A 16,824-nucleotide genomic window follows, 5' to 3' on the forward strand; every position below is an offset into this window, starting at 1 on the left:
CTGGACTCACTTCAGCAGCCTCTCCCAACCTGTGCCGTGTATGCTGGAGCCGGACTGTGTATGTAGCTAGTGTACCCGTCCCTACAGTCCCCACAGCACAGAGCGGCAGCGCTGCTAGAAAGTACACAGTATGTATTGTTGCTCCAGGCCCCACCCACAATCCCACGCCCTGCCTACCGCGCTGCCCTGTGTTTTTTGCGTATGCTTACATCATATAAATACTAGTTTTCACCATCGAATGCTTTTGATGCGGTTGTTACCATCGCATCAAAAGCTTCAATGGTGGAAGCCCAGCCATCATCTGATGGTGGGCTTCCGATGTCCATCCGGGTCACATGGTTTGATCACATGATCGGATGACTCCTGATGACGTCAGAGGATCCAATCGCTACCATTTTGGTGTACACCTCGTCCTCCTGCATTGATTTGGCCGGCCCCACTCCCTGCCCTCCTCCGTATGCACTCCAATGCCTGCTAGCGTGCCTCCCCTTTGCAGCTGCCTAATAGTGATTCTATGCTGTGAATGGGGGGAGAGCGCCTGCGCGGGAGGATCCGGCTCCCTTCCTGGCAAATAGTGATCCACTCGGTATTTGGTGATGGCATCTTGCAACTAGAGGGGACGAGAGAGGAAAAAAAGAACGAAAACAAAAAAAGTCCATAGGTGCAGCTTTGTGTCTCCAGCCGCAACTACTGCGATTCTGCTGCAGCCACGGATTCTGGGCACCATGCATTTGCTCTGGATCCTGAGGGAGCTCCTTAAGATGCTTTAAATAAAAAAAGACGTGGACGGGAATTTTGTTTCTATGAGGTATGTGATTTGTGAATGATAAGTGACGCAGCCTTCAGTCATGCTATCGTCACCGCCGGCCGGGCGGATGGCTATATGCAGCCGTGCACACTACTTGTTACACGGGCGCCGCTGCTGCAAGCTGAGCTCGGGCAGGACAGCTGCGGCTTGTTGCTGTAATGGAAATCTCGGCGCTATCGGTAGTGGGCTGCAGCCTGGTTGCATGTTAATGGTTTTGGTTGTTTTTTTGCAGTTCTGCCTAATAAAAAATAAAAGCAATATATTAAGTGAAACTTAAGTGGTTGAGTTGCAGAGATTCTGGCTTGTTGCTCATTCTCTAACAAAGCTTAGGTGGTTTGATGAGGGACTTGTTGGGCAATACCATGTAAGTAAGTTACCTGATGTGGTTATTATCATACTGCTGTGGTGGAGCATATGTACTATCCATAATCGGTTCAATTAGATTTGTTTTTTAAAATATATCTTTAACATTCGACTATCCAGCTGCTGAGGAACTACACATCCCAGCTTGCCCTGCTGCAGTTTTACTATTAGGGCATGCTGGTATGTGATGTGTAGTTGATCTGCAGCTGGAAGGCTGCTTATTGCTCACCCTGTATGTGTGGACAGTGATTGTGAAGGAGTGGGTGGCATTTACAAAAAGTTTTACCATCAGCTCAGGAGGTTGGAACTTCCTGTCTGTGGTGCATTCACCTCTATTGCAGAATTGCTGTATTTGAATCCTGGACCATTTTGCTATACATTGGTTTTATTGCTACTTATGTAACCAATAATGAAGGCTATTCAATCTTGATTTACTTTTTGCACAAAGGCCTATTTGTAGAATATCTTATATAAACATTAGTAAGATTAAATCTACCAGTTTATGGGGCCTATGTATTAATTGTGACAATGCTAAGATTATTAAGTCTGTATTGCAAAGGACCTTTTCACTGTAAAGAAAATTCCCCCTATAAGTATGAAAGAAAACTTGCCGGGACAGTAGTCGCAATAACCCCTGTCCCTTTGAGTTTGATCTCGACCACATAGGAGTATTATTTCACATATTTGAGTGACTCCTTCGGGGAAATCAGTGTCAGCTTTCGGGGGCAGCTGGAGAGTGCATGAAAGGGATCATAAGGTCCCTCTCCTGCGAATATGCCTCCATAGGCATTTTTTTTAAAAACAAAAAAATGCAAATAAAATCCTAATTCACACGCTCTTTAGAATGTTGTTTACAAACAGTACTTATCAGCTGTTATCACCTCTAACATAGTGTTAGAAATTAAGTGAATTGCGCCGGGGATCAACTCCAGGAGCTATTCAATTAATTTGCTCTGCTAAGCCCGACTAAGGGCTTCTTCTCGCATCCCTCCGGGGATGCGAGCAGAAATCTGACAAAAGTCAAAATGCAATGCTGTTTTCTGCCCTTAGCACCAGGAAAACAGCATTGCGCTGGGAAGTTTAGTCGGAGAATGCCCGTTTTCGCATCTAAACACCCTGTTTAAGGCACAAACGAGCCTTCCCCGACCTAACTTTGCGCAGAATTGAATGGCTCTGGGAGCTCATTCCCGGCACTATTCACTTCGCGTGTAAATGAATCGTGCCCAAAGTTGACTAACATTAACTTCCAGATGTGTCCTTATACATCTTTGCTGCAGTAGTGCTAAAAGCCCTTCTCGGCAAGCCAGGTCCCGTGAGAGTTTGCCGTCCTATTTGACATTTGGTAAGTGCATACACACTTGCCAATCGTCTGCCCACTGTGTCGTGCCTGACATCACAACTGGACGGCACTGAACGATATCGTTAATGATATCGCTTAGTGTATGTGCTCAATGTCGTTAAGGACATTGAGCACACCACTGCCGGGGACACACTAAACGATATCTCTCATGGAGCGAATAGTTTAGTGGATACCTGCCTTTACTGGAACCACTGCTCCATGAAATATCTGCATCGGAACTTCTCCACATGTGACCGTCAGGACCCTGAAGCCTCTGCTGGAGATGCCACTGCTGCCGGGAGCAGGTGTCATAGTGTTCACTCTAGGTCTGGCACCAGGCATGGCCTGAAAAAGGGACGTGACCAAGAAAAAGGGGTGTGTCTTTAAGATGCGCCCCCCTTTCATCACTCTTGGGAGCGTGCCCGGCATTTGGGGACATATCGGGTTGCCCCCAAGCTCTGCTGTCTGTGTGAATAAATGGCGGACGCATGCGCCCGGCATCCATTCACCGACAGTGACCGCTACACCGCAGATTTCCCCACCCGCGGGACACTGTGGGCTGTTTTAGCGGGGTCGCTGCTAAGGAGGACAGGGCGCGGCGCCACCCTAAAGCTGCCTTGCGGGAACGCTAAGTCATCTCTAGACCACCAGGAAGGACTTTTGAAATTTAAGCAGTGTTCACATGATGAATGCTGACATGCTAAGTATGTCTACATTTAGGCCATGTCGACATTCTCATGTTGACATTATGAATGTCGACCTTATACACCACACCTCATTGCCATGTAAGCCAACATATTTTACCCAAATTGGGTATGTGCTGGTTTTGCCACTCCAGCTGTGAAACATTCTGTATGCTGGTACCGGCTGGTTTTAGTACACTACTTGTTTTCCATTAATTGCGTTAATTTATATAAAATTATATATGTGTGCCTTTTTCTGACTTTTGGGAACAGCCTGTCACATAGTAGATGCAGCATTTGTTCCCTCTGTTTTAAGCATCCCTATTGTTTCTGCTTTGCAAAGGAGGTTAGGCGTTGGGGACAGTCTATTGCAATGTGTTACATGTCTGTTTGCTAAACACTATTGAATATAATTTTTTTTTCTTATAAATTATTATAATTTTTAAATATACTGGCTCCTTATTTTTGGTCCTGCCTCTTAACTTTTAGGGGGAAATGAAATTGTTTTATCGCAGCTGCAGCTCCTGTATAAAGTGAAAAACAAATAATTTATGGTCGCCCATCACTTGCACGGATGTCATGCCCGAAATATAGAGGATTAGCCACATAAAGCGCCTTCTCCTGTTTAAAGTAAGGTGCCCAAAAGCAGGGCACGCTGCAGATAAGGCACCCAAAAGCCCTACTTATCTGCGATAAGTGAAAAGAATTGACCAGTTCCCGGTCACTTTAGGCGGGAGCTACAGCTGTCACAAATAATTGAATTCCCTCCGTTTCCATGATTATGTAATGGTTAGATCATCTTATTATTAGCCTGGGCTAGTCTGCTTTGCAGAAGGAATCGGAAATCCTCTTCCTAAACACATCCTTAGAAAGGATGTTCACACAAAAAAGCTTTTTTTCTTTTTACAGTCAGAAAGTTTGGCCCTTAACTGCATGTGTACGGATTGTCGGCTTTTTTTCTTGTAAATGTTCTGTATTAGAACTCGTACTCCTTAGCCTTTTTAAATGCAATTTAAAAGTTTCAAGATGCATATAATCTGATCTGACAATAACATCATGTTTCTGTGTGATGATCTCTTAATTATTTTCACTTATTTTTGTTTGTACATCATGAGCTATGGTTCTTGTTACTTAAGGTTTCCGTTAATGTGTGTAGAAACATACCAGACTGGAGCCTTGCACCTCATTCATTCAGCCACATCATATGATACATACATCAATGATCAATCTCATTTTGAAATAAGCCATGAGCTTACACAGTCATGTAATATGTTTTGAATAAATTAAAATAAATATATACAGGTTGAATCTCCCATATCCAATATGTTTAGGACCAGAAGTATTTTGGATATCAGATTTCTCCGTATTGGAATATTTGCATATCAGAATGAAATATATTGGGAATGGGGCTCAAATGAAAACACAATGCTTTTTTGTTTTATACACACCTTGTACAGCAAGTCAGCGAAAAACAGTGTGTAACATCGAACCCATACGCACAGTTGTTTGACCATGACCTGCCGCAAAAACTGCTAAACTTCCTGTCGCCAACTAGTTCTTTGGCTACGTATATAATCGCAGGGGCTTAATTATGCACGCCCCTGTAATGACGTTCAAACGCACAGACACGTCTGCGTTCGCCCAAACACCTCCCTTCAGTAATGGGTCTGTGTGCTTACTGCGATCGATTGCAGATCGCAGTGGTCTGTTCACGCACGTGCACTGCGATGCATGCGCAGAATGCAAACATCGGCCGGCTGCATGCAAAATAAACCTGAATCAGGCCCTAAATTCAGAGTTAGTCCTTTTTAAAGTGACTATATATAGATGTGTCCTGCTACATCCTTGCTGCTTACACAGAAAATCGCACCATGCATGCGTTTGCAAGCATGCATCCATAGGATTGCACGGTGTGATCACAGTGCGTACCATAGCATATGCTACTGCGGGTAATTGTATGGCGTAATGCATGCGCACGTTTGTAGCACAATTGGCAAAGATGAAGCTGGACACATCTGTATATTAGTCAACCCACAGTGTTTGCATGCAAGAGCGATATTAGAACTTTGGGGACCATTTAGCAAGAACTTAAGAGGCCCCCTCCCAGAGGTAAAATCCCCCATACATTGGCCCCCACACAAAGCCCATTCAGGTTATGCCACACAGTAGTACCGTATATTATGCCATGCAGTAGTAGGGCCCCTTATATACGATGCCACACAAAATTCCCCTCACACTACACAGTAATGCCCCTTACACATTCTACCACACAATAATGCCCTTTACAGATTATGCCACATAGTAGTAGTCCCCCATATAACACATTATGCCCCACAGTAATGCCCCTTACTTACACATTATGCCCCCCCCCCAGCCATTCATCAGCCCGTGTCCCTCCAGCAGCCTCTTTCCTCCCCCTTGTGCCATCAGCAGCCCAGCAGGTGAGTATTTGGGGTTGAGCCGCCAGCATATTAAAGCTGGCACACAGGCAGGCAGCTACAGACATGGACAGACACCACCAGCGCAATTTGAATTTACGCTAGTCGCTGACCGTCAGCCAGCCGGGGGCTGCCTTTGTCTCGCAACCGGCTGCGTTGTTTCTCCATGTCTGCCTGCCAGTGCGCCAGCTGTAATCAACTGGAGGGCCGGCACCAAATCCACACCGCTGCCTAGTGTTCACTCTAGCTCCGGCAGCAGGCAGGGCGCCGGAGCTAGAGAGGGCACTTCCGCGCGCGCCTGGCGTGGTCACTGAAAAGGGGGCGTGTCTACTAGACGCGTCCCCTTTCCGTCACTCTTTGGGGCGTGCCCGGCACTTACGGATATGCCGGGCAGCTCCCAAGCGCTGCTGAAAGGAAGAATAGATGCCGGGTGCATGCGCCCGGTGTCTATTCACCGGCGGTGACCGTGTCACTGCACATTTCCCCACCCACGGGACACAACTGTTTTAGCGGTGCGCTGGGCGGTAAGGGCAGGGCGCTTGGCAGCACCAGAAGGAGGGCAGGGCGCCGCGCCCCGCTAAAACAGCCTAGCGGGTACGCTACCGCTGCCACCCAGAGGAGCAGCGGGCCACAGAGGCAGCCACCCACAGTAGTTATGCCACTGTTTGCATGCAATGGAATGGGGTTATAGGCGAGGACAATGTGAACAAATAAAGGCTGCAGGTGTACTGCAGGGTACAATCCGGGTATCCCAGCTAGTGTAAAATAATTTATTACGGTTTAGAGCTCTGTCCATGATCTGAGGTTTTATAATGAAAAAAAATAGTATTCTTGCATCTTAACTTTTGCCGGGCATAAACTGCCAGATAAAATGCCTGTGAGACATTTTATCTGGCAGCCTGACTGCACTGCAGATATCACGGGCATACACTGTGAGATATCAGTGTATTGAGACCTCTGCTTCCCGGTCACATGATGGCGCCAGACTCTCTCCAACAGTTGCCGTTCCCTGCGCCGCACGGGCTGACAGCGTGATTGTGCTCCCGGCCTCCATGCTCAGGTCTGTGGCTAGGTAACGGATCCCCCCCCTCTTCCCAGGCCCGATCCTATTCATGTTAGAACCCCGCCCAGAGCCGCAATGTCCGACCAGAGCAACACTGATTGTATCCGGATCATCTGCAAGGCAACCACCCATGAGATTGCCCCAAGAAAAAGCACCTGGACTGTGAGTAGCCACTCTCCAGGGCCACATCCTGTGTTAACCAGTGCCCAGTGTTTTACCTGGGACTGCCAGTGTGTGGTGGGGTACTCCTTTGATATGAAATGCCAAAGTGGTACCAGTGTGCGGTGTTGCTGTACTGTGTGGTACATGGGGGTACCAGGGTGAGCGAAGGCCTCTTGTGTTGCACTAGGTGTTCTTCATTGTGTTGTGGGACCCTCATTTCCCAGTGTGTGGTGGGAGTCTGCTCTGTTGTGCCCATGTGTGGTGGGACCCTTCCGTGCAATGCCAGGCTGGTGCTATTATGTAGTGGGAGCCTTCTGTGTGGTTCCAGGGTGCTGCCAGTGTATGGTGAAAGCCTTCTGTCCAATGCCAGTGAGAGCCCCTAACCCCCTCCTTGCCTCCCAGTACAGCACAAACTATCTACCCTTGCCCCCTCCCTACTCCCAGCACTGCCTGCCCTAGCCCCCTCTATGCCCCGCAGCACTGTTGCAACTGTTTTCTGCACTTATCCCCTCCCTCCCCTCCCCCAGCACCGCCTGCCCATCTCTCTGACTTTACCTGCAGCTCTAACCCAACTGCTGCTTGCCCTTAACCCCCTCTGCCCCAACTGCTACCTGCCCCTACTGCTGCCTGCCCCTACTGCTGCCTGCCCTCACCACCCGTGATATGTGATGGGACCAAGAAACCGTGCAGTCAGACCTCAATTTTTTAAAGTGAGGGGTCACCGGGACCCACAATTTTTTTTTTCACTCAGTGCGTTCGCTGGGGCTTGCCATATCATCTCTTTAGGTCGGAACACACATGAATTATGAAGATTCTGTGGATGGCTGACTTCAAGTCTCCCTTTCACTTGGTTTTAATCAGCCACAGAACCTGTGTAATATACATGTGTCCCGAATTAAAGGGATTATATGGCAAGCCTGTTCATACGTTAATGTGCATTCTTATCACATTGGGGTAGATGTATTTAACGTGCCGCTATATCGCTTCCTGCTTCGCCTGTTTACCGAGGCGAAGCAGGAAGCACTACCGATGAGACCTAGTGCTGACGCGCTGTGTCTCAGTCACGGCCAGCTTCACAGAGCATGCGTGGGATACCCGCGTAAAGCCTGGAGCTGGCAGTCACCACAGCAGGGACAGGGCTGCATTTGCTAGGCTGTAGCAGCGACAGCTACAGCGTGCCGAACGGTCAGGCGATCTGACCGTTCATACATGGCCCAGGCTATCGGTGCTGCTATCATGTAGATAGCAGCACCGATAATGACAGGTGCGCAAAACCCCGATCATACATCAGGTAGAAGCGGTATCAGCGCACATAACGTTCGCTGATACCGCTTCTGAGCTCCCCCATTGAAACTTAATGCACTGTAATGTGTACAAATGATTATAAAGCTTACAGTAGTTTGTTTGATGTAGATGCAGTCTTTATGGTTTTAATGCCCCACATGCATTGCACATAGGGCCTGATGCAGATCCTCTCGCTAGGATGTGTTCGCACACCGCCTGCCGATGTTTGCAATGTATGCATGCGTATGCATCGCAGTGCACGTGTGCAAACCAGTACGTGCGCAAACCAGTACGTGCGATCGCCCCTTGTGCACAGACTCCTCGCTAGCTTGACTGACAGGACGAGGCGTTTGTGGGTGGTGACGGGTTGGTCGATGGAAACGGGGGAGTGGTGGTTCGAAAGCAGGCGTGTCTGAGCGTCATAACGCCGTATCGTAGGCGTGCATAATTAAGACGCAGCGTCATAGTACATGTCACATGGCTGAATTTTACACTGAAGCACTCGCAGTGCTTGCGGTAGGGTATGGTAATCCACAAGTGCTGCATATGCAACCGATGGTAATCAATGTTACCGATTGTTGCATACACTTCCTGGAGATGACGTGTATTGCTAAGGGAAAGTGGGCATCTTAAGACAGGCTGGTGGGTGTCTACATACACACCGTGATCGCACACCAAGACATAGTGGGCGTGCTAATGCCTTGCTGTGCGAACGCAGAATTTGCGTACTTTGGCAGCGTGCGAGCGGGTCTGAATCGGGCCCATAATGCAAAACTCAATGACATAGCTTTCCACTTGTTTAATATGACTTATTTACGTCTTTAGTTTCTCGTGTACCATAACAAGAGAGAAAATATTTGGAGATTGTTTTCTTCTTTCCTTGTTTAAAGATCTTGACTTATCAGATGATTTAGGTAATAAAAAGCTATGTACAAGCTCCTACATTAGGCTTGCTTGCCTTATTGCAATAAATTTCTGGTAATACTGTTATAGTTCTTCTTGTATATGTCACTTACTTTTTTTCTTTAATATTCTCCACTCTCCCATATGTGCAAATGCGTATTCTCTTTCCCATGTTATAACCTGACATATAAGCAGTTTGTTGATAACATTCCAAAGGTGGCCATTATTATGGAATATAAACAGACTGTTGAGAGAGAGAAGCTGTACTGTATATCAAGTATCGTTTTGCCTGGCAGCTTGCAAATATTATTCCTGTATATTATTTTGAAAAGTGTCTGAACATGCTAATTTACTCAGACATACCATCTGGCCGAAAGAAAATGCTACTAATAACTTTTTGCTATATAGCCCTTAGCTTTGTTTTTAAGTAGGCATTGCTTTATTTTTTAACACCTTCCTCTTAGAACTATAGAAATTGAAATATAGTTTAGACTTCTCAGCCACTAGTGTTGAATTTGGACAAGAAAAAAAAAAAAAAGAACAGTCTTTGAAACAGCATATAAACTATATGGGGGGCAGTTCAATTGTTTTATCGCGCCCTATCTCCCGTATAAAGTGACGGGAGATTTGGGGGCAATATTCAACTGTTTTTGGGGACCCATGCTTTATCACGCAGGTCGTGCCTGAAGAGGCAGGGTTAAACCGGATAAAGAGGCTAAACCTGTCTAAAGTCCTGGTTAGGGCGCCCAAACTTATAGCTCGTTTCTGCTCACCACTTCAGGAGGGTACGAGCAGAAATGCCACTGCCGGCAGCTATTGCACTCAAACGGAGCAACAATTGAATTGCTCTTTTGGGCGCCCATTAAGCAGATCTGCTGGCAAAAACATTTGAATTACCCCCTATGTGGGGATTTCAATTGTTTTTATTGCGGCTTTAGCTACTTGTCGTTCTACAGAGCAATTCAATTAATGCTCCAATCGGATGCACATATCTCGAGGTGGTGAGCAGAAGTGTACAATAAGTATGTGTTTTGGGTGCCCAAGCGGTAGTTTGGGCACGATAGGCAGGACTTTAGACGGGTTTAGACGTTGCTTTTGGGCATGACAAGTGTGATAATTATTGGGTGCCCAAAACAATTGACTTGCTCCTGCAGGTGCCCATTAATTGTCACCCAAAAAACAATTGATCGCCCTCTATGGGGCAAATTCAATTTAGTGCTTGTTTGTTAAACTCCCGGGATGAGTGCTGGAGCTATTCAATTGCCTGTGCTGTAATTCCGCGACTAATGGGTTTCTGCTCGCACCCTCATAAGGTGCGAGCAGAAATCTGAGCTAGCTAGTGCGGGCAATTGAATATCTCTAGGCACTCAACTCCTGGAGCTTAACAACTTGCGCTGAATTGAATACCCCCTAATGGGCTTGCATACACAAAACACATTTACCATGAGAGCATATAAATGGCTGTGTAACAAAATTTGTGCCAATTTTCTACTTTTGTAGGGGGATACTGGTAACACGTTAATTGGGTGCGACATGCACAATAAGTAATGTGCGCCTGCCGGCACTAGCAATTGAATATCACCCTGTAACTTTAGATGGAACATCAGGAGCGATAGGGTGTGAAAAAGCAATTGAACCCACCCCCCCATGTTGGAAACAGAGCTAGATGGGGGCCTCCGTCCCTAATCTTTATTTTTTTTTTATTTAAAAAACAAAACAAAAAAACAACACAGATAAAGCCATGAAGCACTGTCGGTGGACTACTGAAGACTGGAAGAAGGTATTATGGAAATCTTTGGTTCATCATGCAGGGTTTTTGAATGCCACTGTGTAATTGCTCCTCAGTGTGTGGATTTGATTTCCTAATCAGGCTTGTAGAAACTGCCAATGCAATGTAATAGGCGAAAAAGTTTTGCCTATGAATGGGAGGCGGAAAAAAGTGCAGAATTGGGGTTTCGGGGTGCAACATTGCGGTAACCCCCGTGCAGCCTTCAGACAGTCCCCCAAAGGTGAACTGTGTCAAAAATTAAAAAAAAAAAAATACTTAAGGACACCCCAAAAAATTACTTACAAAAATGGAGAAAAAAAAATAAATTTTGGGGTACAAACTTAAAAACTAGCGAACGTGACTCTGTTGGGGTCCCCAAGTATGCCCCAAGTGTTTTTTTGATTGCAGGTGCTTATGGCAGGTGGATGTTTCACGATTTTTCAACTTCACTTTAGCAACTTTTAAATATGCTGACCCCAAATTTGCTGGGATAAGTTATTTTCTGGAAAAAAAAGCTCCTAAATACTATTCTGTATCACGTATAGAAAAACGCTATTTAGCAGCTATTGAGCCCGTTTAAAATCACCAAATACCTTCAGCAAGCCAAATCGGGGGGTACCATAGCTAACCCCATGTCAAAGCATCTTTTGGGGGGTGTCAGGCTGATTTCCCCAAATCTGACAGTGCTTTCCGCCTATTCACGTTTCGTCGGGTCCCGTTTTTCGCATACTTCCATATTGAATACGGGGTAAAGCAGGGACGGCCGCTATACTTTTCCGCCTGCAGAACAGGCGAAGTAGGTGGAAAGTCCAGGCGAAAAAGTATTGCGGCTCGGCTCATATTGAATACGGCTCTATATATGATACCTGGCACCCTGCACTCGCTACATCTCTGTTACGAGTGGTAGAGAATAGATCATCATGTCTATAAAGAGCAAAATAGATGGTCTTGTCTTTATATGTTGCTCCCACATATGTAGAATTGTTTCAGTGTTCCTTAAAACTCCAAGATAGCTTAGTGGCAAGACATGAAAGAGAGCAGTTTTGATTTGTCACATTTCACAGGGCCTTCCTCTAGTGGCTTGGGTATGAAATACCTGCAGTCGGGATGCCAGCTGCCAGTATACCGACAGTGGCATGCCGATGCTCCATATCCTGACAGGGGTACGTAACTATGCTAACCCTCCCCGTTCGTGCGTAAACCTAATGCTCCCCCATTGGTGCCTGAACTTGACCCTCTTCCCATCCCCCCCCCCCCACACCCAGGGGGGGTGTTCAGTTTCTTCACAATTTTATGAACTGTTGCAGTGTACTAATATCACAATGCACGATATTTCGCAGAAATCTCCGGCAGAGTACTAATTAGCACTGCAGATCACAGTCCCCATTATAATCAATGGGCACTACGATCTGAGGCTTTTCGGAGTTTGGCCCTGGTAGTTTACACTATCATCAGATGGTGTAAACTGCTTTAACCCTATGGAAGCTTACAAACAGGAGAGAAATCTTCCACACTCTCTCCCGCAGCCCCTGCCTGGTGGCGGAAGCTGTCACTGTGTGCTTGCGCAGGGTCAGCTTTCACAGAGGAAGTCTTTCGCAAACATGAAAGACTTCTACAATTTACAGGGGATATAACTCGCAGGGACAGCAGTTACCGCAACCACTGTTCCTGCTAGTTCCCCTTTGTACATAGCGGGAATATTTTCATTAAATATGAAAATATCCCCTGCAATATGGATCCTTAATAATTGCGCCAGTGCTGCGATTATTAATACATAGGCCCATAATACACAAAATTGAGGAAAAAGTACACAACTGCTACGAGTGACCTGTGCCGTGCATCGTCATGCTTTAATATGCTTAATATGCAACTTTATACCAATACACAAGATTGAGGTAAAAGTAGCAAACTAGAGAAAAAAGTATGCAGTCTGTAAGTTGGCAAAATACAGGTCCTATATGAGTGCACAAAAGGTATAGGTGTATGAGGATACATATGTTGTTCCAGAAATTCCCAAATTTGTCCTCAAGGCACCCCTAACACTGCATGTTTTCCAGGTCTCCCCACAGAAGCACAAGTAAAGTAATTCGTAACAGCGGTGGATCTCTTAAAATGTGTCAGTAACTAATAGACTTGGGTTCCTAGTCAAGGAAATATTGAAAAGTAGCTTTGAAATAACTGCACAGTGTAATACATCTGCACTATCACATACATATTAGATGTGGCTTACCTGCTGCTCCCTCTACCTGGCAGCTACATGCATCCTTTTTTTTTTTTTTTTTTCCAATGGGAAACTGTCGGCTCCTGCTAGGGAGAGGGACAAATTGGTAAAATCTTTTACCTTGGTGGTAGTGTAGCTTTAATTGTAATGTTCTAAATACTGCTTCCCAGGGCAGTAACTAGGGTAGTGCGGCCTGTGCCATGGCACAGGGCACCGCAGGACAAGGGGCGCTGTTCACGCCAGTCAATTTTCTGTTTATTATCATTCTCACTTGTAGCTTCCTCTTATTTCATCCCCAGCATCTCCTGGCCTCTCCTATCTCTTCCCTGGCCCTTCCCCATGAAGCCATTCCCCTTTTTTGGATGCGTTATGTCCCTATTTTAAAAATGGGGGGGCTCCAATGCTCTTTCTGGCACAGGGCACCAAAAAGTCTAGTTACAGCTCTGCTGCTTCCAAATCATTGTTTCACTACAATACATTTGATATTACTTTCTAAACAAACGTTATCTCTTTATTGAAGTGTAATAGCCTTGCAGTTCCTGTTTGATTCACTTTTGACCTTTGGATGCAGACGGGATGCCGGTTGGCTGTCAGCAGCCTTTGTGGGTGTGGGTTCATGACTATGGAAAATTGTTTCCAGTAACTGGAAGTTTAGAGCTTTGGGTGTTTGTGTAAATATGTAACTCCTAGTAACACGCCTTTCAATAGTGACCTTTATGGTATAGTTAAGAACATGTGGTTTGTTGCCAAGCTTTTCTCATTGCATAATACATTTTCACTTTACATAATTGTAGCTGTGTGCTTGTAGAAATCTTTTCTTTTATATATGGAGATAAGCATGTTCATTTTGTAGATGCTGTTCATGCTCAATATGATGGCCTTTTTCTATTTGAATTACTTAAAAAGGTGTTTATATGGAGATATAAGCCTGCTGATCTGTAAAACTTTTCTTGGATGCTGAGAGCCAGAGACTCCCGCTTGAAGACTGTACTTTATCAGAACGCTTCCTGGCAAGGAATCTTGTGCAACGGAGGCCATGTGTGAGGTCATCCAGCCTGTTAACTGAAGCTCAGAACTGCAATGAATTTTCTTCTCCCATTTGTATTACTTATTTCCTGGAAATAGCATGGGAAATATTTCAGTGGAAGAAAACTGATCTATCCCTCCACATCCTTGCTGCGGCTTACACTCTGTGCAGGCAGAACAGCTTTCTTACAGTTTAGTCACTTGTATTTCCTGGAAATACATCAGAAGCAGCCTGCACAGCAACTGAACTCCTCAACAATTCTTGCAGCAGTGTGGGCTTGTCTTGCAGCCCACATATGTGAAAAAAAAAATAGCCCCTTGCTTGTCTTAAGGCTGTTGTGAATGTTTTTTTTAATTAACTTTCTAAATATGTGTAAAATAAGTTTTAAGACTCTTCAAAATATCATCATTTTCATTAAGGTGCCCATCCACTTGCAGACATGAAAACGACTGCACAATTATGACATTGTAATCGTGCAGTTGTTTGTCAGTCTTGATGAGCCTGCACTGAACGAGCGGGCACGTGCATCGCTGGTCGTTTTAGACATTTCATATCGTTCAATCGCTCAACTTAATAGTCTAGTGGATGGGCACCTTTAGAGATATTTTCAGCTAAGCCACATTATTTATTATATTGTTTTGTACAGTTTGTAGCTAAAGACTATCTGATGGTGACACCACATAGCTGTCAATTAGAATTAGTGCTGAATTAATGATCGTTTTTTTTTGCATAATTATAAATACCTGATATTGAGATGTGCAGTGGTCATGTATTCACATTTTATATCCTTCCAACCAACCCGTGCCTTCCTAATTTTACTGCATGACATCTTGTCAGGGCATGTTTGCACTTCGGTAGGCTTATAACACTGCTGAGTTTTGCCTTCTGTGCAAATTCTCCTTCAGATAGATCACTTGACCTTGGTTTGAACTGCAGGAAATCACCTTTGTCACTATTGGTAGCACCATTTATTTAAACCTGTTGAAACAGTGTTTGGCAAGTGATGGACTTGCATTTTACTTTACTGACTCTGAATCCTAAGTATGCACTATTAAAATGTCACTTGCTAGGGCATTTGGATATCTACAAGAGGAAAATGTTGTCCAGCCAGGATGGTTTCAATGTAATTATAGCATGTTGGCATTTTAGACTTTATTTCCCAAGTTTTCTTTTTAATGTTAATTTCTATTCTTCTATAAAGTGCTATACAATGGGATTTGCCTTTCAAGGGCTTTCCAGTTGTAAAGGACTATGGGACTGAGGCACAGTGGGACATACGGCTCTTTGCGGAAATCTTGCATCTTTTCACACTATTACATGCACCAGAACTGGGGGCACACAAGTACAGATGATGCAGGGAAGTGCACATTGCGATCCCAATAAAGGCATAACAGTCCTTTCTCACATAAGCAAAGTCTAGTGGGTATAGTGACACAACTGCGGCTAGGCAAAAAGATATGCCTATTATCAGGACTTATTATAGTATTAACACTTATTTATGTAGTGCGTACGGAATCTATATGATTTACCGCCGGACCCATGCCCGGCGGTTGGAATCCCGACAGCGGCATCCCGGCAGAGGACGAAATTTCGATCGTCCTAAGGTAAGTATTGACTAACCTATTTCTGCCCCCTAACCCTCCCTTAGGGGTGCCTAGCCCTAATCCCCCTTCTAAGTGCCTAAACCTAACCCCCTCCTTCCCCGCCGCCTAAACCTAAGTACCCGGGGGGGTGCCTAATGCTAACCCCCCCCCTTCCCCTAGCCTAAACCTAACCTCCCAGAGGGGTGCCTAACCCTAAGTACCCCCCTGGGAACCCTAAACCTTAATCCCCTCCCCCCGCGCGGCTATCTGCCCGGTGTCCCTTCGATCGGGATGCCGGGCGTCGGGCTCCCGGCATATTTCTAATGACAGGCGTCGGCATATTGACGCCTTTCTTTAGACAGTCGGGAAGCCGGCTGTCGGGATTAGGTCCGCCGGCTTCCCGACTGCATACCGCGCATAAAGGTAGTACTTTGGTGAGGAATTGAACTCATGATCTCAAGGCTGTGAGGCAGTTATGCTAACCACTACACCAACTGTGTTGCCCAAGTTTGGTGCAAGTGTGGTCTTGTCGCAAACCAAGCATACATATAGATACTAGAGATGTGCGCTGACCTCCGTGTTTTGGATCTGGATCTGGTTTTGGATCTTTTGCCTTGGTGTTTTGTTTTTAGGTTTTGGATCTGTATTTTTTCCCCAAAATTATATAAACAGCTAAAACCACATAATTTGGGCCTGTTTTTTTCCTACAGTATTATTAACCTTACTAACAATCATTTTCAGGCATTTCCATGCATTTTTAGCCACCTCACAGTTCACAATATTGATTTCACAATTTTTCACCTATATAGGCCAAAGGCTGCATCGAGTTGGTGTCTAAAGTAAGCAACAGAGCAGTGGCACAAATGCACGGCAGTTTAAAAAAATATAGGACATCTATGAAACATTGCCACACAGCAGTGGCAGACAGGATGACAGTTTAATAAACTATAATAATGTCAGTCGGTAATGCCCCAAATTGTGCAAAATTTAAAGAAAAGAGGTGCAAGATGAAATTGTCCCTCCCACTTTCTCTTATGTGGGATATTAAATAGGACATGCACAGTTTAACAAACCAAGCACTTTAGAGACTAGGACTGACACGTTCGTGGCTGAACTCCTTGGTTTGTTTGGGCCCCCACAAAACATTTTTTGGAAGAACTGCCTTCAATTAGTGGTGAAGAT

The 16,824-nt window shown here is 45.3% G+C and overlaps 1 protein-coding gene across 4 annotated transcripts in view; it reads left to right on the forward strand.

Annotated features, from left to right (window-relative positions):
* The first annotated feature begins 387 nt into the window (after window positions 1-387).
* MAP3K4 (mitogen-activated protein kinase kinase kinase 4) overlaps window positions 388-16,824 on the forward strand; it is a 113,132-nt gene continuing 96,695 nt past the window's right edge. For 3 of the 4 annotated variants that reach the window (XM_088456303.1, XM_088456447.1, XM_088456381.1), the window contains exon 1: window positions 389-808. In XM_088456303.1, coding sequence (XP_088312429.1) covers window positions 804-808 — 5 coding nt within the window. In that variant the 5' untranslated portion in view covers window positions 389-803. Of the gene's footprint in view, window positions 809-16,824 lie in introns of all 4 variants that reach the window. The other variant, XM_088456535.1, reaches the window with a different exon arrangement.

This window comes from Taudactylus pleione, unplaced genomic scaffold, assembly GCF_031769625.1.
Source record: "Taudactylus pleione unplaced genomic scaffold, aTauple2 ptg000006l, whole genome shotgun sequence".
NCBI lineage: Eukaryota > Metazoa > Chordata > Amphibia > Anura > Myobatrachidae > Taudactylus > Taudactylus pleione.